The sequence below is a fragment of the Eimeria acervulina genome, genomic scaffold (genome assembly GCF_000499425.1).
Source record: "Eimeria acervulina Houghton genomic scaffold, Eah_scaff21, whole genome shotgun sequence".
Classification (NCBI taxonomy): Eukaryota; Apicomplexa; class Conoidasida; order Eucoccidiorida; family Eimeriidae; genus Eimeria; species Eimeria acervulina.
In genome coordinates, this window is record NW_013548659.1 from 56,703 (window position 1) to 77,538 (window position 20,836).

Below are 20,836 nucleotides of genomic sequence, written 5' to 3' on the forward strand. Positions count from 1 at the left end.
TATTTCATTGGCTTTGTCGAGTGTAAGGACAGAGTTGCTGGGTTGCATGCGATAACCGCGTCGGTCGTTCTGGTGTCCGCAGGCGAAATCGGCACCCTGCTGCTTAAGATGCATTTAAATATGAAGTTAAATATTTCTCAATGAAAAATAAAACCATATGAATACACAGCCATTTAATTGAGTCGCTTATTCGGCCGCCTTTTGACCTATCATGTGACCTCATTCTACAATAATCTCACTATGAAAGAAGAAGGGCTGCAGCCGCCTCGCAGCTCTTTAGACCCATCAGGAGGCGCTTATTCAGACTGCAGCAGCGGCCAGCTAAACGAACAGACCCGACACAACGTGCAGAACCCGTCGAGGGAAGGTGGCGGCTCTTTCCGCAGCGCTGCGGAGGCGACGAAAGCGGAACAGGGAACCTCTTTAGGAACAGACAGCGACAAATCACATGCACTGAGTGCACGGTATGTTGCTTATCTCGGCTGCATCAAGGACAACTGGTCCTCCTGTCACGCAGCTAAACTCCTAGACGAGAATCTCATCGCATATCTTCGCCCCCGATTCGTGCTGCTCTCAACCCCCTTAAAAGTTCGAGTATTGACATCATTTCTTTACATAAAACCCGACCTCGTAAGCAGGGCACTTCTGAATAAAAAGTGGTGTCCTCTCCGGTCCCTCCTCCCCTTTATAGGCCCTTTAAAGAACGGCTACTAAATACAATTATGCACAACACTGGTTTTCGCTAGTTTGTAGCTGCACCTGCACAATCCGTGTGTGTATGAAGTGATTTGGTTTAGTGATTTAATTAGATGCGATCCCGCAAAAAGCACTCGTTTTGTCTTTTTCTCACGAAAGGAAGGGTATTTTACCAGTGCTTGAATATAAACACCTGCTTAGTCAGCACCTGCATAAAATGATTATGAAGTTGCTTGTGAAGTGGCTGTGGAAGACGAGGTTTTTTCCTGTTTTTTGTTTTTGTCCCTTGAGCGAGAAAGATGCAGCGACACCCTCGGCGAAATAACCAAGGAAGGGGAGACGGATCCCAACGAATGGGTCAAGAAACTCAGCCGCATCCTGGTTAGTGCATGCACCGTTTAAGGAGAAAGAGCGTCTCATGCTACTTGCTTTTGCTGCAGATGCTGCTGCAGCGGTTTCTTCTGCTGTTCGTGCTGCCACCACTACTTCGGCGCATGTTGTTGTGGAAGACAGCCCGTTGCTGCTGATGCTGGTGCTTTTGCTGCTGATGATGCTGCTGATGATACCCTCACTGCTGCTGCTGATATTTCTGCTGCTTTTGATGTTGCTGCTTTTGCTTCCGCTGCCACTTTCTGTCCTAAGATTCCTTACATCACGAGCGGGCGAATCGACTTGCGGGAGACGGATACAGAAACTGCCTTTAGGATTATTAATTTTCTAGACGAGCAAAGAGGTGATGCTTTGTCTTATGTAATAAACGCAGACGTTCATGAACTAGTGCGAACCCACAGCTATTTGCTGCTGTATTGCTTGCTCCCTGTTCCTTTTTCATCGCTGCGTCTGTCTTTTGTTGTATTCAGCTCAATTTATTTGCTGCGTATCATTATGTTGCTTTGAGATGCCACGGACCAGCGCTTATTGCTCTTTTGGCCTTGGCGAAATTTTTAATGAATGGGTGCATAATAAAAAATTATCAAAATGCATTGTTTAGTGTTCTGTCTTTCTATATTCCTCTCTTTTTCAACGCAGCGCTGAACCCGCAACAGGGCCCGTACAGGCAGAAGGCAGGCCTGGAGGAGCAGCATATGTGTGAGCCGCACACAGAAGTAGAGACTGCTGCTGCTGTTGCAGCAGCAGCGAGTAGCGAGGATCCGCTACTGCATTTGCTGCAGCTACCGCAGAAAGGAGTGCTGGAAATGACTCTGTTCAACGCGCGAGACAGTTTCGACAACGTGCTAAAAGGCGTACGTGTGGAATGACTGCTCAGACTAAACTCCTCAGACTAAACTTATTTCTCCCCTCATTCCCACGCCCTCCTAACCATAGCTGTTTATTCTTGGCTTGTTCTTTGTCGCAGGTTGTGCACAGAGGGACTCAGGAGCTGCGGAGGGCACAGCGGGCTGTGCAGCAACGCGAAAGAAACCAGAACGAGAGTCGGAGGGATATTTCAGCATAATGCATTTAAAAGTACTTTTGAGTGTCTGTACACCTCAAGTGAAGACCGATTACTGCAGTGTTCTTCACTACAAACAAAAACAGTCGGGAATCCCCACTTTAGACATATTTTGGTCCGAACAAATGACAACTCGGCCTTAAAGAGGCCGAAACAAAACTCAAGGGCTACAGAAAACAAAAAGCGGTAGAAGGAAGGATGCCGTGGCGGTAATGCCGCTATGGCGAACAGGATTTTGTCTGCGCTCGTACACAGCTGTGCTGTACGCGTGCGCACACTTCTTCACCGCATAATACATTCATAAAATATGTATGTATGAGTGCATGCATATATATATATATATATTTGCGCACAAATGCGCGCGCACGCACATATAAAGCCCCACGCGCACCACATTCACATGTACTTGTGTAGAGAGAGAGACGCCACACGTACATTCCTCTACAGGCCCAGTGTATGCTCATGCATGGGACATTAAGTTTTCTGCTGTCGAATTTGTCAGTGGTGTCCGCTGTGGAGATCCGCATGCTTTACCGCTTAGTCTAACCCATCCTCCCTACTTTTATCCTCTAGGGTAGCCCTCCCACGACTGTAGTCGCGTGCAAACTAGAGAGCCCCTGCTTACCAGAACATTGACGCACATCTGAACTCCCTATTCCTGCTACCTAGGACTTCTTCTGCATTCGTATTCAGGGAGAACGTGAAGTTAAAAAAGTAACGCGGAGAGTGTTGGTGTTTGTCAGTGCTTCGGCCGCCTTTCGTGGTTACAAGAAACCCGAAGCGCCGATGGAGCCAAGGAGCTCCTCGCTCTCGCTAAAATGACGCGTGAACTTGGCACTGCACTTGCGGTGTATGCACACCGCGCCACACCGAACACAGCACAGCGGACATGATGTGCGGCGTCCCAATGGCATTATCCCCCACACTTCTATTAAACAGCATCCGAAGTCAGACAGCCATAAGCCGCCACGGTTGCTCTTGCGAGGGGAAGAAGAAGGACCCTTCTGGCAGCTGTCTGTACACTCCGTAAGGTTGCCATCCTCTTTTAGGGCAGCGGCTTTATGACTTATTAACCTTTATGTACATATACATGTACAAAACTGCGCATAAGCATGTATATATATATATATATAATTCTTATATATATATCCACATATATGTATATATATATGTGCATATAAACGTAATCCCAGCTACATATCTATACATTCATGTACGACGTATATATGCGTAATACTACATATATAAAGACGGCATCTGTTTGCCCGCCAAAGAAAAACGAAAGACGGCGGGACTAATAAATACCCCCAAAGAACCCCGCTTCATCTTCAGCTAGTCTTCGTCCCTCCCCTCGCAACGGAGGCATACAGCCAGAGACGCGCCGCTTCCTTACATTATTCACTTCTTTACTTACATCACCATCCCCAAGATCAAAACCAAACGACCGCATGCTTCGCTCGGCGTGCACCCTTCTATACAAAATCAGTCAAAATTCTGCGCAGGGCCTTAAGACAAAACAAAGGAACCAAGGCGCGCAACGGGGACACGAAGGTGCAGAAACGCCGGAATAAAATCTTAAATTATTTCAGACAGAAAGAAGCAGGGTCATATATACATACACATATATACACATATATATGCATATGAATGTGCCTTAGGTGTAATAATGACAGGCGGCCGCCCAGGCACCTCCTACTGTCCACGCACCAGCCAGCCGCAAGGAAAATCGAGAGCCCCGGCAATACGAACAGCACATCTTTTAATATGTACGCTACATATAAAACATACATTACACGCGTTTATATATATATGCATATTTACGGGGAGAAGTGCACACACACGTAATGTGCACTTGTACATAGTATGTATGCATGCATACATGAATGTACTGCATGTCCCTATATGAAGAATCAAAGTCAAAATGTATCAATCCGATACGCGTAATTTGCCTTCTTCGCGCCGCGCCGCTGCGGCATCTCGTGTTCCCCAAATAAAACGCACATCCTGCTGTCTTTGCTGCAGCTGGTCTCGCTGCTAGCAGCTTGTCTACATGCATGCACCTTCTTCCCTGTTTTTCTTCATTTTACCAGGCTGCTGCTGACCAGCTGCTGCTGTCTTCTATTCCTGCGCTGCTCCCCAGCGCAGTCGTCTGCGACGACAGCGAAAAAAGGTTCTCCTCCTTGCATTGCCACAGCCCCAAACTGCTGCCTCGCGGCACTTGCTCGTCCGAGTCACATCTGCGCGTAGCGAGGCGACAGTGCGGCTCCTCTGGTCCTCCTCCCCCTACCCGTCCTCCGTACAGGTCTTCGAGGCCTGGGGGCACCCCTACCCCAGAAGTTGGGGACCCCCACGGTGAGGTCGAACTCTGTAGCTGCACCGAATAAGACTTCACATACGCGCCTATGGCCTGCTGTACGTCCACTAATGCCTCTGCCTTGGGTGCGGGCTCCGTACTGCGCCGCGGACTCTGAAAGGAAGGGCGAGCCGCCCCCGAGTTGTCTGACGGCGATGTGGAAGTGTCTGTACATCGCGGCAAACACGCCCCTGGAACCGGATCTCCCCCCTGCCGAGTGAGGCCACATGCCGTACCCGCTCCCGCCAAGCCCCCTGCCGCTGGTGATGCTGCTGTTGCTGGTGCTGCTGCTGGGGTTGCCGCTGCGGGTGCTGCTGCTGCGGAAGGCGCGCAAAAGCTATGCTCTGGAGATACACTCCAAAGGGAGGCTGCGGAGATCCCAGTGCCGCTGCTTGAGGGCAAACAACGAGGGGACTCTGACGCTGGTGATTGCAGGATATCGGTGGACAGGTCGGAGCTTGTAGAGCCTTGCGTGTCCCATCGCTTCAGGCTGTTCACCTCCGCTAAAAGAGAATCTAAAGAAGATACTACTATGTTTGATCTTCCCTCCGACAGTATGCCCCCGCATATAACCTGCCGCAGCCGATCCAAAGTGGCATCGCTTGTCTCCTTCAGTCTATCGAGGCCCTCCCCCAGGGACTCTCCATCTCCACCTGTCGCCGTCGTTCCAGCTGTCGCGCCTGCACCTGCAGCAGCAGCAGCAGCTGCTGCAGCAGCTGCTGCTGCTGCTGCCGCGCGGTCCTTACGCTGCCCTCCGCTACGGCCCGACAGCCGAGACTGCTGCTGCAGCTGCTTCTTCCGCTCCAAGTGGGGCGGCAGGCTGAACAGGCACGCATACCACAGACGTACGGACAACTCGGTATAACGACGTCCAAAGCCTCCCTCCACCAACCACTCCCCCATCCCACTCAGCCCCCGGACAAGCACAGAGAAGGCAGGAGGAGAGAGAAAGAGGCACGTGTAGACACTGAACGAATAATAAATGACAGGCAGGATGGCCTAGGGAGCAAACGTACGGCACACTCGACGCAAGAGGACCGAGAGATCAATGACTAGCAAAACGAGTGGGTAGCTAGGTGACTGTCGTTTCACAGAAACGACAGTCACCTAGCCACCCACAAAGAGGACAAGCAACACAGCCCCGCACGCGCCCGCTAGTGCGTCAGGAGGGAAGTGAGAGGAAGACAAATGCACACTGCCAGGCAAATTAAGCGAGGCGGGAAGGACTAAAACCACAAATATGCCTGTCTGTAACCCCATCGGCCTACTTCTCTGGCCTTAGGTCTGCATCTCCATGCGCGTGTCTGCACAGCTCTCCGCTGTAGCAGCAGCCCTGCCTCCAGTATTTGCAGATTGTGGTTTTGAATACGCCCACTGTGGACTGCAGTTCGTGTTCGCCGTGAGCGAAGTTGCAATCTTCATTCTCGCACTTCCCCTTCAGCCAATACTTGCACAAAGAAGTCTTCCGCAGCTCCAGCTTCTTCTGCAACTCCGTCATGTTGTGTGCGTAGTTGCAGCTCTCTCGATTGGGGCAGGTGCCCAGCCGCAGGAAGCTCAAGCACATCAAATTCCTTCAATCACACAAAACACACAGATACACACAAGGCCCTCAGAAGCCAGATAGACAGCGGCCTATCCAGACTGACAGCTATGCTCACGGCTCGGTACGCAGGCACACCCGTACTCGTGCTTCATGCATGTGGATACGTCCGCATAAGAGAGACAAGCAGACAGATAAGCAGGTATTATCTACGTGAACAGACTGCTACAGATAGAGGCAAATCATAACAGGTGAACGAAGACGGAATCAACGATGAAAAGAGGAAACACTGTCTAACAGGCAAGACGAGGTCAACCGCAAGAGACGATGAGGGCCTTTCGGAGGGAGAGAGGCCTCCCGACGGGCCTATTGAGGGGGGCCCCTGGGCGTGCTTCGGCTAAAGTTTGCTTGCAAACGTGCACAAAGAAGCGAGTACTCTGGATGCCTATGCACAGAGCAACTAGTGCATGCGCACAAACTACAAATCCTACCATGTACAATGCTCACGTCCAAAATGTGTGGGTGCGTGCATGCACTCCGAACACGCTCCGTGTTCTTCGGCAAGAGCGGGCTAAGGATTTACAGTTCAGTATTTATTTTTTCGAGTCCTACCGTTTGGGGAAGACGGGTTTGCGTTGCAGTCCACCTTGCGCCTGTAGGTGTAGCATCGTGACAAGTGCCGTCTGCAGGGCCAAGTGGCTGTAGCGTCGCCGTTCGCTGCTGGCGCTGATCTGTTTGCTGCTGCGTTTTTCTCCCCCTGACGCCCTCGCCCTGAAGAATGTTTCGAAGACCCCGCCCCCTCGGCATGAGAACGTCTCCCTCCTGAATGTTGCTGTCCTGAGCCGTTCCTGCTAATAACCCCCGCAGCAAATGTCTGTGCTCCTTCCGACTTGTGGCCGTGCTGCCCCTGCTGCTGCTGATCTGCCGTCTGCTGCAGCAACTGCCCCAAAAGCACCTCGTGCTTCTGCTGCTGCACCTGCTGCTGCACCTGCTGCTGCACCTGCTGCTGCACCTGCTGCACTCCTGCAGGCCGAGAAAGCAGCAGCTCCTCTACGTCCGGCAACCGCCGCGAACGTGCTGCCTCCACTGACAGCGCCTTCTCCCCTCCGCGGCAAGCGAGGGGGCCTCCTTCCGTTGTTGCAGCTGCTACTGCAGCAGCAGCAGCAGCTGCTGCTGCTGCTGCTACCTGCTCGGTCGCTGCCTGAACGCCTCCGCACAACAGGCGCTGCTCATTGGCCTCCTCTCCTACCCTGCAGGACACCACTGCTGCGGCTGCTGCTGCAGCAGCAAGTGTGCTGCTGCTGCTGCTGCTGCCGGTGGTGTTGCCGCAGTGGCTGCTGCTACTATCGTCCCCCGCCGTACATTCATCCCACGCCGTTGCTGCAGTTTGCAGGCCTCCGTCTGTCGGAGCAAATTCCCCGTCCGACGGGATAAGGAAGACGTGCTTGAAGCTCTCCATGATAACGCGTGAGACGTGGACAACAGCCGGTTACTTCTTCTAAGGGAAGTCTTGCAGCTGAACCTCGCAATGAGTACAAAATCAAAACAAAAGGGGCACCACGGTGCCAAGGGCTGCCGGCGAAAAAGGGCACCAGCTGCAAAAAAAACCCGGAGAATTCGAGTAAAAGGGAGACGAAGCAGCAGGGCGCTTGCAGCAGCAGCAGCCGGAACTGATATATCCTTATGTCGCTGCAGCTGCTGTCGAAGCGGTCGCCACCACAACTGAGATTAAAACTACCTCAAGTTAAAAAACCTCGTCTCCAAAATCCCTTCCCCTCACCTTCCGCGCTGCTGCCGCTACTGCTGCTACTGCTCCTACCGCTGCCGCTCCGCGCCTCCAGTCCGGGGTGCTCTTGTGCCTGGTAATGGCAATGCAGTGAGTTGTGCTGGTTCGTTGACAGTGTCGTCGTCCGTCTCTCTTGATAAAAACCTGAAAGTGAGCCGCTGGTTTTTTTTGGATAAAAAGCCCAGAGGGGGCAGTGAGTTAGCCGCTACCCTGCAGAGCCAGCCCCGACCGACTGTTTCCCAGGAAGAGAGGAGATTTAAAGAGGGACAGAATGAAACGGAAACAAAGGAGACAGAGGAGGAGGGGATCCAAGAACTGCTGTCTGCGGTGCGCTGATGTTGGGAAAGAAACACCCGTATGGGCGGTGTGGAGCTCAAGCGTCTCTACACAAAATCAATGTGCTGCTGCTGTTGCTGCTGCTGCTTTCGCGGATGCGGACAGCCGCCACCGCTGCTGCTGCTGCTGCGGGTGCTCGTGTGCCAGCGGGCTGGCGGCCGCAAGACAGACCCGAAGGCTGCCTCCCTTGGGCTGCCGCCAGAAGCCCCTTCCGTTATAAAATCCACTTAATCAGAATGTGGTAGTGGTGTATTTTCGCTGGTGAAGACAAACGACTGTGCGCCGTTCATATAGCGGCCGTCTGAGTCTCGATTCGTTGCTCTCCGAGAGTGCGTAGTAGCGCCATAAAAAACGAGAGTGTGAAAACACAAAAAGACATCATTACTCCTGTCTCTTGCAGGCTGCAAGCAGACAGGAAACCCCCAAACGCAACACGCAACTCGAGACACCGGCGCTACACGCCCGCCCTGCGTCTTTGCACAACAAGACAGAGATGGTGGGGAAGCCTGCTGCCCTTGTGACCCGAAAACGCAACAAGTTGAAGAAACAAACTGTTTCACTTATGACGCGGAAGTATTGTAAGGAGAGGAAAATGCTGATAAACGGCAAGCCGCAACCCGCGTCCACGGAAGCAGACAAGAGGAGTTATGTCTGTTCATCGGAGCTCCAGTGGTGCGGGTCTCACGTGTAGCCCGTTGTTGTTTCGCTTGGCAAAAGTTGTTTTAATGTTTAAAAAAGTCAACCCAACCACTTCCTCAAACAACAAAAGTCTGACGGCCAGCTGTCCATGCACCTGCCAGCAGCACCAGACCAATGGAGGCTCGCCCCTTGCTTCGATGCCTTGGGAGACGGGGAGCTGCGCGTGGGGGTTGGGGTGTCTGCCTGCCCTATGCTTCTGTAGAAGTACTTGAGCAGTTATACTGGGATTAAATACAAATTAAATTACACATTCAAGTTTTTAAAAGCAGCAGCGAACAGACAGCCGCAACTCCAACACTTCTGCCCCGGGTCACCAGGCCACCCCCCGAGTTGCGATGCTGCTCACCCCTTAGACACAATAATATGGAGCAAGAAACCAACTATGCTTATACATCCACAAAGAAAAAGGTGTGTAGCGCCTTACTACCCCTCCCTTCCTCCCCCTGGAGCGCGCAGCGCCCCCCCACACAGGTAGGAGGAGACAAGAAAGAAGGAGGCAAGAGACTCTCCAGCAGCACTAGAGAGACAAGCATCGGATATGCCAGATGCACACAATACAGATGAGTCAGAATGCAAAACCCAAGACAGAGACGCTTAACCAGTAAAGGGCAGACGGAACAGACAAGAAACAAACCAGGGAGACGACTCAGACGCAACACACAGGAAACTCTTTCACAGAAGAAGGCGTTGACTCTCCTTCCAGCAAAGCAGAATATGCAGATTCCGATGCTTAGCAGGGCGAAGGTTAGTTGGCCACGCTGAAGGCCACCACCAGCCGCCTGGGCTTATTTGCTGGGTGCGTGTTTTGGGCTATCCTTCACTCGTCATCCCCCCTTTCTACGGAGCCTCCTGTTCCCTTTCCTGTTCTCTGTTCTTCCCTTCTCCTGTGTTCTCTATCTACCCTCCTATCCCTATCCTTCCTTCTCTCCTATGCTTTCTTTCTCCCTTATCTGATACCCGCTCTCTACAGTGGATTCGGTCTCCCTATACACCTGTCTGCGTCTGTGCATCATTAGCTGCCCCCCGTTCACTCCGTTTCTCCCCTCTGCTGCTTCTGTCTGTTTATCTACCTTTGGCCTTGAAGCCAAGGCTAGGTGCCTATGCTGCAATGAAAGCAGTTCATCCTCAGCCCCAGAACCCCCCAAAACAAACTACTAACACAAGCTGCAAACACCCTACGCCGCCAGCATCAGCTACTCCGAAAACGGTGTTTACAATCTGTTCCTAGCCCTAAACTCTAAACCCTTGAGCCTTAGATCCTGAGCCTTAAGCCCAAACCTACGCACGCCATTCCACGTCACACAGCCCTAAATTCTGATCAACCCTAAACCTTACATACGAAGCCCTAGGCTCGTCAAACCCCACGCTCGACTCCTTAGAACAAAACCCTGCACCCTAAATTTTAGGGAGCCCAAAAAGCAGGTGCAGAACATCTCACCTAGAAAGCCCATCTGAATACAAAAGCCTAGATTAGTTAAAACCGCCGAGCTGTATCTATGTCCACCCAAACCGCCAATACTGCGATGTGCACGAAACTTTTCTGCCGCGCATTGGGTTGTGGACACCATTGTGTGCCCAGTACAAATGACAGAAAGACAAAACGGAGAAAAGTTAGGTAGTCGTATTGCGGAGCTTCCGAAAGACGGCCTCTGGGGCACGCAGCTGTCTCCAGCCGTGCCAGTGCAGAGACAACGACGGAAAACAGAGACACAAGGGAAAGGCGGACCAACCCACACGCACGGAGGACCGAGGACAAACAAAGACACACAGCCACCCAGAGAGAGAGAGGGACAAACGAAGGCAAACAAAGAAAACTAACAGGGACAGAAATACAACCAAGACAGCAAAATGAACACAAAACGACTCCACAGTCTGCTGAAGTGTCTGCAGCCTTGCTGGTCATGCCTGTCGATTTTCACGCCTTGCTCAGGCGCAGCCACAGCCAGAGAGCCCACGGCTGCCGGCGTGACCGCCTCTCTCTGTCACTATGTTGTCGCTAAATACTTCGTGCTATTGCTTCTCAAGAAGACAGCGGATAATAAGATGCTCCTGTGCCTACCTGCTGCTGCAGATGTCACTGCAGAAGCAGCTGCAGTGACAGCTGCAGCAGCAGGTAGGAACTTACTGGGCTGCTGCCTCGAAGTGCAGCGGCTCAGTAAGTGCAGCTCAGCACGCCGCTGCAGGAGCAAGGTTGTTACTGCTGTTGCAGTTGCTGTTATTGCTGCTACTAGGGTTTGTTTCCTTTGGCGGCAACTCCATCATCTCAGACAATTGAAAAGGCCCCTCCAGCCTGGGAGCGCTGCCCGCAGGGCCCACGCACAGGCGCAAGGCCTGCACCTCCTCCTTCCCCCTGTAATAGCAGACACAACATTGCTGGTGCTCCACAACCTTAAAGCAGCCGACAGGCCTTTGACGCTCAGTGAACCTGTATTCTTTATACCGCTCTTTCCCCACACCGTCAATAACAGCGGCAGCGCTCGCAGTGGATGCAGCAGTAGTATGCAGAGGAAGCAACAGCAGCAGCACCAGCAAGTGTACCAGCGGCACCACCAACAGCAGTAGTAGTAGCAGCAGTAGTATTAGGAGGAGGGGGAGCAACAGCACCTGTAGCTGCAGAAGAAGTGGCTCACGTAGGTTTGAAGACCTGTGTGTTCGTGTGCCAGGTGTCCCCCTGGGCATCTGCGCCGCAGTCCTCTCCTGAGCAGCAAACGGGGCCGTTAAGAAGCCCTTCATTGGATGAACAGCAACCTCTGTCGCACCATCTCGAGACCCACTCGCGGAAACGGCTGCCCTGCAGAGCAGGGAGAGGCGCCCGAGGACCGAAGAGGCCCCCCAACCCCCCTGCAGGAACCCCGCCAGTGGAGGCTGCCCGTACGTCCAATATGCCTTCAGTTGCAGATACAAGCACATGGAATCGCGCAAAGGCGGGACATAATAATGAATTCAATAGACAGAATTATAAACAAACAAACGCACAACGGCGACGCACACTGACCCTCCAGTGAAAAGGCACAACACAAACAGAAAGAAAACACCCTACTGCCTTCAAGCAGCACAGACAAGCAAACGCATACACAAGCGGGCTGAAAAAGTACAACTTTCTCAGAGCCACGTAAAATTAAGCGCAAAACAAACAAACACGCAGAATGCCCGAGAAGGAAAAAGAGTCTACGTAGGCGGGCAAGGGAACAAGCTGCCCACTGCGGGGCAAGTGCCTCTCTATCCCTGTGCAGCAATACTGCTTCTAAAAGCATAAGTGGGCTCGATTTTTGTGGCCACTTAGTGTACTCCTTCTACATTTTTATGGTGTATTTGCATGCACAGTCTCAGTCTCCGTATGTTGGTTCTCCTTGTTTTGCTTCTTCGCTTATCGACGCTATATACGTGTATGGTATAGTGTAATGCTGTTGCGCGTTCTCTGCATTTGCGCTTGTTGCAGTTGAATTGAACTTATTTCCTATTTTTTGTGTAAGCACCAGCTCTCGCTGTACAAGCGCTGTCTTTTTTACTCGCCGCACCCGAAATGTTGATAGTCTTGTCGTTGCCGTCTCTGCTTTCGTGCACATTCACCATCGGGATGACAAAGGGAGGGTAGGAGACGTTGAAGACGTGCGTAGGGCCTCCTAAAGCTCCCTTCATATCCGCGAGCTGCTGCGCCTCTGCCTTCTTAAAGGCATCAAATGCAGTAGCCAACTGGTCGAGCTGTCGCTGCACCACCTCCAGTACGCTGGCGACGCCCCCATCCCGCTTCTCAGTCAAAACCAGATTCTTCAGCTCCTCCACCTCCGCCTAAGCAGAAGCAGCAGCACTAAGGAAGGCACGGTGCAGCAAGCAACAATTCAAGTGACAAGGAATGCAGGCAGCACCAATTGGCATGCCGCCTCTTGGGCCTCCTGCTCCAACAGGCCCCAGCCTCAAAACACACCCTTACAGAGAGTGCATGCAGATAAAAGCCCACAATCAACACCGCGCCCCTCAACTGCTCAACCCCCTCACTACCCAAAGGGATCTCCTCTGCGTCTGCATGCGTCTCACCTTGAGGTATTGGTTTTCCCTGCGCATCCGTTCATTGGCGGCTATGAGGAGTTTTTGTTTGTTCTCCGCTTCCCCAAACTGCTGCCGCTGTTCCTGAAGGATGGCAAGGAGCTGCTGCAGTGGTTTGAGTGCCTCTGGGGCCATTTGCAAGGCCTCAGCGTCCGGCATCTGCTGCTGCTGAGTGATGACGGCCTTACCACCCCCCAGAACCTCCTCCTGCTGCTTCCCCTTCTCAAGCCCGGGATGGGCAGCCGCTGCATGCGGCTCCCTCAGCCCTGAGCTTCCCACGCCCAGCTCCGTGCATCCCTGCTCGAGCTGTTGCGGGCTCTGCTTGAGCTGAAGTTCTCGGCTCTGGCTGTCCCTATGCAGTAGTTGCTGCAGCTGCTGCTGCGCCTCCTGAAGCCACTTGTGGGACTCCCTGTAGCTCCGCTGCAGCAGCAGCTCGAGGTGCTTGTACCTGTCTTGAGCATCCCCCAGACTCGAGAGCAAGCCGTGGTACTTGCGTTGCCACCGCTGCTGCTCGTCCTCCTGCGCACTGCGCGTCTGCTTCTGTTGCTGCTCCAGCTGCTCCAATAAGCTGGCGTTCTGCTCCCTCAGACTGTTCACTGTCTCCTTCAGAGCCTCGTACTCGTGCTTCAGGGCTGCTGTCTCCTCCCGGTGGGAACTTTCTAAAGCGTGTGCTCTTTCTCCCTTAAGCTGTTCAATCTGCTGCTGCAGCACGGCCATTGCTGTCTGCTGCGCCATCTCCAGCTGCTGCCTGTCCTGCTCCTTTTCAGCTAGCTGCCGCTCCGTCTCTTCCTTTGCTGCTTTCATCGACAGCTCCAGCTGTCCTATGTTTCCCCGAAGAGCCTCCCCCTCAGCGATATAGGCTGCTTCCTTGCTGACGTACTCGTCGATCTGATGCAGCAGCTCCTGCACTCGCTCTTGCACCTGCTGCAGCTCGCGTTCCTGTGCCTGCATTGCTTCCTGAGTTTCTTCCCTCTCGCGACTCATCTCCGTCCTCTGGGCCTCCCACTCCGATGCTGCCAATTCCAGTTCCTGCTTCTGCTGTACTGTCTCCTGCAGCTGCTGCTGCAGCTCCCGCAGCCTGTCGCACGCTGCGCGCAGCTCTGCCTGCACCTCCTCTTTGGCCTTATCTGTCATTTCAACCTGCTGATATAAGTCCTGCCTCATTGCCTCAGCCTCCTTTTCTTGCTGCTGCAGCTGCTCCTGCAGGCACTCCACCTGTTCCCGCAGCTGCTGCTGCATCGCCTCAGCAGTCTCCTGGAACTCCCGTTGCTCTACCTCAATCGACTGCTGTTGCTTTATACTATCAACTAGGGCCTCAGTATGGCGGCGCTCCTGCTCCAGCTGCGCGTTGCAACAGCCACCCACACCACGAGACACTCTGTAAAGCTCCCGGTCATGCAGCACATCATCAGCAGCTGTATCATTTAAAGCCCAAGCAAAAGCAGCAGCATGCGGGAAAGCCAGCACAAGCAGCAGCAAATGCAGCAGCATAAGTTAGAGGCAGGCAAAAACGCCAGCGCCAACAAAAGCAGTAGCAACAGCAGTAGCAACAGCAATGCTATATGATATACTATTGCTTCTCAATATGCCCCCCAACCCTGGTGCCCCATTTCCACCAAATCAAGGAGCGGCAGCCTTGCCTCACCAAATCCAGGAGTGCCTCTTGTCGCCTCACCGCCTCCTCGCTGTCCTCTCCGCCCGCATTTCCGTTTTTCACCAACTCAATTATTTTGCTGCGGAGCGCAGCAGACGACAACAGACACTCTCGCGTTCAAAGGTTGAGTGTCAGTACACTGCAAACTTGAAATCAAAAGCATGAAAGCAGGCTAAATACAAATCACGGCTGTCCAAACTGGAAGACACAGGCCTCCCAGTGTTTACACTAAAAGGCGGAGCCGGCCGGCTCGCCTACACCTCTCAGCGCAACGGGAAACGCAGATCTACATAACAGCATTTGAGGTGGGGTGCCCGCCACCAGGCAGAACAACGAGACATGCTGTTGGTTTCTAAATCGGCGTTTCTGCAGCGGCATTGCATGCAGCTTGCACCAGCAGCAGTTACAGGAGCAGCTGCAGCAGCAGCGGCGGCCGCATCTCGCAGGTGCTGCCAACCAATGCGTGCTCGGCCAACTTACTTGCTTGCCTCTCCAAGGGCACTTGCCACGTTGTTTGTTGCAGCCAGCTTCCCCTCGAGTGTCTTCACTTGCGAAGATAACTCCTCGATCTGCTGCATACTCTGCTCAACGCTGCGCTGCATCTGCGCTAGCTCCTCCCCCAACTCTCCCTGCTGCATCTGCACATCACAAACCCTTGGCAGTCGAAACATGCCAGCCTGCGCCCTGTACAGTATACGTACACTTCACGGCTACGCTCGTCTCCTGGCAGGTGCACACGCCACCCTTGCGCTCCTGCGGCAAGGCACTACTCTTAACGGTTCCGCTCTTCCCAAGTACAGAAGGAAACCACGATACGAAACATGCGCAGTTTTTCTTCGCCATTTTACGCATGCATGCATGCATTGAACAAAACGGTTGGGTTCAAGTATGTATGTGTGCAGTGCTTAAAGAAACTATACAAGATAGCGCATGCGCTATCCAAGTATAATTTCTGCTTAGAAACTATACTTGATAGCTCACGCCAGCCGCAACTGATTTGAACAATTGCACTTTTATAAAATATGTATTTATGCTGTATATGTGCCAGATCGCCCTCACCTTTGCCCTATCCAGCAGAGAGGCTCTGGCCTGCAGCTCCTGCACGAGCTGAGCGACTCTTTCCTCCAAATCCTTTACAACGGCTGGTGGAGCGCGCGACGCCAAGGCCTCTGCATGGCGTTCCTGTGCATCACAAGGGCAAACCAACGCAAAAACATGCAGAGGGGCAAGTTGAACGCAGGAGCAGCGAGCAACCGCAGCAAACACGACGGGGCTATTAAAAGTCGCAGTCACTCCCGACTATCTCCTTGTCAACCTCGCAACCTCATTGTTTTCCTACGCTTTCTCCGGCTGTCTGCATGTATGCGTAGGCATGTGCATCCGCTCAAATGCAGGCGAATTTACAAACGTCCATATATATATATATATATCTTAGATGTTCAAATACATGTGTATGTCTGTGTTGATGAGGGACGGTAGGGATAGTTGGCAATTTGTCTGCATGTGCCGGAGTGCAGCACCTGGGCTTCCCGCAGCATTTGCTTCGATTCTGCAACTTGGGCCTTGAGGCGTTCGTTGTCCGCCTGCAGGTACTCGTTGTCTGCTGCCGTTAAATACAGAGCTGCTGTCGAGGCGTTAAGGTCTCCCTTAGTTGTGTTCAAGGCCTCTGTTGTGCGCTGCAGCGCCGATGTCTTCTCTTTGAGCTGCTCCCGAGCAGCAGCTAGCTCACTCGAACGCTCCTGAGGCAATCCAGTAGCAGCACCAACAGAAGCAGCAATACGGCCATAGCAGCAGCATGACGCACACGCGCTGCAACTAATTCCGTGGGGCTATTCGGTAGGTGCCCCCGCAGTACCCTCTACGAGGCAGTTTCTCTTGACGCCGTTCTGCTGTTGAGTTATTTGCTCATAATCAGACTGATTCAAAACGCAGGCAGCAAAACTCCAGCAGTAGAAGCCCCCTTCTTCCTTCCTTTTACCTGCAGCTCTTGATGCGTCGCTGCTTCTTTGTCCTCCAGTTCTTTGCGCATTTTGTCGAGTTCACTTCTGAGAGACTCGTTGGACTCCCGCAATTTGTCCAGCTCCGCCAATGTGGCCCCCAGTTTCTCCTGCACCTCTACCAGCCTATGCCACAGAAATCCAACCACAAAGCATGCGGTGCATATCGCACAGCTGCCGCACAGGCAGCAGCGCCAGCGCGTATGGTGCCGCTTTTTGCTGTAGCCAAAGATAAAGCTGCTGCTGCTTCCCAGTGGGTGCCACACTGGAGTCCGGGCAGACAGCGTAGGCTTGAGCAGCAGCGGCAGCACACCACTGCCATGTACTGGGGCTAAAGAAGGCATGCCAAGTGGAGGAAGACAATGATACAGATGAAGGAGAGTCATACCTGCGCGTCACGCTCGGTATTTTGGTGAGCTGCAACTCTGTGGCCAGGGAGAGACCCGGTTCTGAAGAGGGAGGCTGGGGAGTGGCGAGCAGGTGCTTAACGGAGGTCCTTCGGGGGCTGGAGACCGAGCTGAACAAGTGGCCAAAGGAGCCCCGAGGTGTGGCTTGTCTACTGGCGGCCTCTGCGCCGCGCAGCGATTCTAAGATGGATGGGAACGGTTGCGTTGCGAGCCTTGCGTTTAAAGACTCAAGGAGCCGCTCCTTCTTGCTCAGTTGTTGCTTTAAAGACTTTATCTCCTTCTCCTTTTCCTTCAAAGTCATCAAATCCTGAGCCAACTCCGACACCTTCTGAGAGTCCTGCGCGCTCACTTGCAGCGTCAGCTTCTTTATCAACTCTTGCAACGATGCGCACTCCCGACTCAATGTGTGCTTCTCCTCCTCCAGTTTTAGCAGATCCTTCTGGTTATCCTGCACCCAAATAAACGCACAAACAAATGTGGAGGATGAAAAATATACTGCATGAAAGCGCCGCCCATCAGCCGAAACATGTGAAGACACCCAGAAGGCAACAACCAGTCGCACTGGGGGAATATCCCTCAACGGGGATGGGCAGTAGCTTGTATGGTGCTACTGCTAGTGCTGTTGCTACTATTCCTGCCCTTGCAAGCAGTTGCCGCTGCTATCAGTGCTACTGTTGTTGCTGAAATCCTGTTCACCTGGTACGCCTTGATGCGTTTTTCTAGGGTGCTGAGTTGTCGGGTAAGTTCGCGACCCTCGGTCTCTAAGTATGAGATGCGATCCGTCATCTCCTTCAGTTCTTGCACCTGCACGCGTAGTCATAAATCACTACCTCCTAATGAACAACCAGTTTTACTCTGGGGGCGCCCCTTGTATTGACACTCCCGGTGCACTCATAATCTGCTTGTTCTTTCACATCTGTGTGCCTGTTACTATTTGTCCTTGACTAACTAGGTGTACACACACACGCACACACCGATATATATACATATATATATTGTGTTTGTGCACAGTTGCAGAACTGGTTAATCTGTTGACCTGATCGTCGTTAGTCTCCACAGCATCTTGAAGTTTCTTTCTCAGGGAAATGACATCCTGTTTTAGGTGAACGTTCTGCGCGTCGCATACAAATGCATGCAACTTCATGTCTTGCTGTAAGTGCATATATGCTGCACTCCACAACAATAACTGTGGGTTGCCTTGCAGTTCAAAATCCCACGACACGCGGAATCGCCGTGCATTCAGTCTACATGCTGCGTGTGGGAACAACAGAAACAAGCGCTATCAAGACGCGACTCCAGTGTACATCCTGCAAGCGACAAGAGCTAGCCACACAAATCAGAACCACGGTGACAATTCTGATGAGGACTGGAAAGGTGAGAACTGAATGCGGCATGCCATCTGTGTGGGCAGTTAGTTGCGTGTCTGAGTTGACCTGTTCTTTCAGCTTTCCAACTAATTCGTCGAAGTCGTTCTGCAGACAGTCGAGGATTTTGTCAAACAACTGGCCCAAGATCTCGGGACGCAGACTGGCATAGTCGTCACTGCTCAACGTATCGAAACTGCCAGAAGGCATCGGGGGTTGCCAAGGTGGATCTGTAGGCAACCGCAGAAGCCTCTGCAGCCGGAAATATCACTTGCTGCATGCAAATCCGAGTCGTGCATGCATTTACCGTCTGACCCCTTCCCCCCCTCACTAAATGCCGCTAGAAGCGCCCACGCTTTCTAGGTTCAGAAATGAACGCTCATTAAGCAGTACGCACCTTCCCAGTCAACGTCTGGGGGCCCGAAGCTTTTTTCGGGCATATAGTCGAGGCAGTCGCTTTGCTGTGAGCAAACGCAGCACATAGACCATAGGGTCATGGCCGTTAAGCTGATGCTAACAGCACAGGTTCAAGCGTGCAGACTCTTGCTGTAGCAGCCACCCCAGTGACAGCCAAGGCGATCAGTACACTGCAGCTCTAACCATGCATCCATATATAAGAACGCGCAGCAGACATCGGGCATGAGCAACAGCAAACCAGCGTGACCTTTGTCAACAGCCCCCAATTTTTCTGCGTACACACACTACGCTCACCGCTTCACACTCAGAACTTTCTGAGCTGCGTTTATTGGTGTCTTGCCTGCTCTCAAAAATGCGCATCATCCCCCGACTGACGACGCAGTCTTTGAGGTCCTCATCGAGGCCTGTAGAACGAACGGCGACGCATGCAGCAGCAAAGCACGAACACGAATAGAACAAATCTCTACCGGCATACACAGCAGCAAAGAAACATGATGAGCGAGAGTGACCGCTGACTTCCGGAGCAGAGCCTCTTCCCAAAAGAACGTAACACCCCCACCGATATCGAGTGATCACCCAATTAAATACAGGTGTGGATGCAATATGCATGAAAGCGCGGCGGCCCTGCGCGCTGCGCATCTGCGATTGAAGGTCCACCGAAATCGCGCAAGCATGAAAGCGGAACAGTGAGACGTACATGATATAGAAATGCTTTTGCTGGCGGGTTCTGACAGACTGGGGAAAGATTTTCGCAGCCTTGTCCGCCTTCTGAAGAGGAGCGTCTGAGCTCGATTGACTGTCTTGCGCCGTTCCTGGGCATGCGCCACGGCGTCCATTGGCTGCTGGCCTGAAATATTGGAATTAATCGATGCAGTGCATAACAAAGTATATTACACAACGCGGCACGCCACCAGTTGAGCCGCTCAGCCAGACGCAGAGAAGCACCTGCTGTCCGCGAATCAGCTTCGGCTGGGCGGAAACGCCTACACTCTGTAGCACGACTGATTGAACCGAGAGCTGCAATGCTGTTTTGCAAGAAGACAAGCCAATAGATTCTGCGTTCTGAGAATGGGAGAGAGGGGAAGGGTAGGTAGGCAATGGCTACCCTTACCTTCATTGGCGTTGCCGAAGGCAGACAGACCTTCCGAACGTGTGGACCTCTTGGACAGGGTGCGGCCCGACCGCAGCACGTGCCTAGCCTGCACCGGGTTCTCGACCTGCACAGCCTGGGCGAGGTTCTTCTTGTAGCGGTCGAGGAGATCTAAGATGGCCGTGAGCTTGGCGAAGTTTTCGGCGTTCATTCTAGCCGACTTCAGCGCGTCTCCTCCGAAAAAACCTTCGGAGGAGACTACAGTGAAAGCGGCAAAAATTTGGTGTGTAGAAGCCTGTTCTGAAGCATTCTATGGAGCTTCTGCACAGGCAACGGTATCTCGATGGAGTGAGAAAAGTTCGCGATGACTTGCCGGCCGATCTCCACGCCCGCAAAGACATTCAGTGCCTGGCCCTGCTATGCGCATTCACTCACCAGCAAAAACTAAGAAAGAAGCCACCCTCTTTACGCCCTAAATCGCAGAAGCATAATTGCGGTGGCGCAAGGCAGACACCGAGCAATGCAGTCGATGCCCACGACGGCGGACTGTTGGCCCCTTGTCGTGAGGGGAGGCTCTGATGACGGTGAGGAGGTTGTGGTGGAGATGAAGTATCAAGGGAAGATCACATGTGGAGGCAAATGCTGCACAAGCGTTCCTGAAAAGTTAAGTGTGCGCATTCCTAGTGAGGCAGCCACTGCCTCGAGTCGAGGATGGGCTGGAGCTTCCAGTGGGTGATTCGAGGAAGTAATGTGCAAATAAGGAGGAAATAACAAAATATGAGTATTTCATGGGTAAAAATGCACTGGTAAGGAAGCGATCTCAACAACTCCCGCCATCCAGCACCGTCAGCCGAATCGGCGTCGGCGAGCAAGATGAGGCAACTGCGGTAGGCAGTTTTGTAGCCTAAGGAATATCGCTTATCTCGCAAAGCGTTTTCTAAATGATATTCTGTTCAAATGATAGGTCGTGGCATCCTTTCCCTCCAAAACGAATCAGTTA

The 20,836-nt window shown here is 52.7% G+C and overlaps 3 protein-coding genes across 3 annotated transcripts; 1 reads left to right on the forward strand and 2 right to left on the reverse strand.

Annotated features, from left to right (window-relative positions):
- Nucleotides 1-240: 240 nt before the first annotated feature.
- EAH_00005270 (hypothetical protein, conserved) lies at nt 241-2,152 on the forward strand (the record flags this gene model as incomplete). Its single annotated transcript, XM_013392896.1, has 5 exons — nt 241-630; nt 988-1,077; nt 1,339-1,429; nt 1,726-1,940; nt 2,054-2,152. 5 exons carry the CDS (start codon nt 241-243, stop codon nt 2,150-2,152), a joined length of 885 nt encoding a protein of 294 aa, XP_013248350.1.
- A 2,080-nt stretch (nt 2,153-4,232) lies between these two features.
- On the reverse strand, nt 4,233-7,501 carry EAH_00005280 (hypothetical protein, conserved; the record flags this gene model as incomplete). The annotated part of the gene is made up of 4 exons (XM_013392897.1): nt 4,233-5,322; nt 5,771-6,073; nt 6,655-6,813; nt 6,933-7,501. The coding sequence occupies 4 exons, from the start codon at nt 7,499-7,501 to the stop codon at nt 4,233-4,235; spliced, it is 2,121 nt and encodes a 706-aa protein (XP_013248351.1).
- A 3,528-nt stretch (nt 7,502-11,029) lies between these two features.
- On the reverse strand, nt 11,030-20,047 carry EAH_00005290 (myosin heavy chain, putative; the record flags this gene model as incomplete). Its single annotated transcript, XM_013392898.1, has 17 exons — nt 11,030-11,213; nt 11,494-11,749; nt 12,382-12,652; nt 12,899-14,248; nt 14,553-14,640; nt 15,042-15,199; nt 15,621-15,743; nt 16,082-16,300; nt 16,540-16,684; nt 16,947-17,413; nt 17,662-17,769; nt 18,002-18,076; nt 18,399-18,559; nt 18,727-18,790; nt 19,041-19,150; nt 19,444-19,593; nt 19,858-20,047. The coding sequence occupies 17 exons, from the start codon at nt 20,045-20,047 to the stop codon at nt 11,030-11,032; spliced, it is 4,119 nt and encodes a 1,372-aa protein (XP_013248352.1).
- Nucleotides 20,048-20,836: the final 789 nt, after the last annotated feature.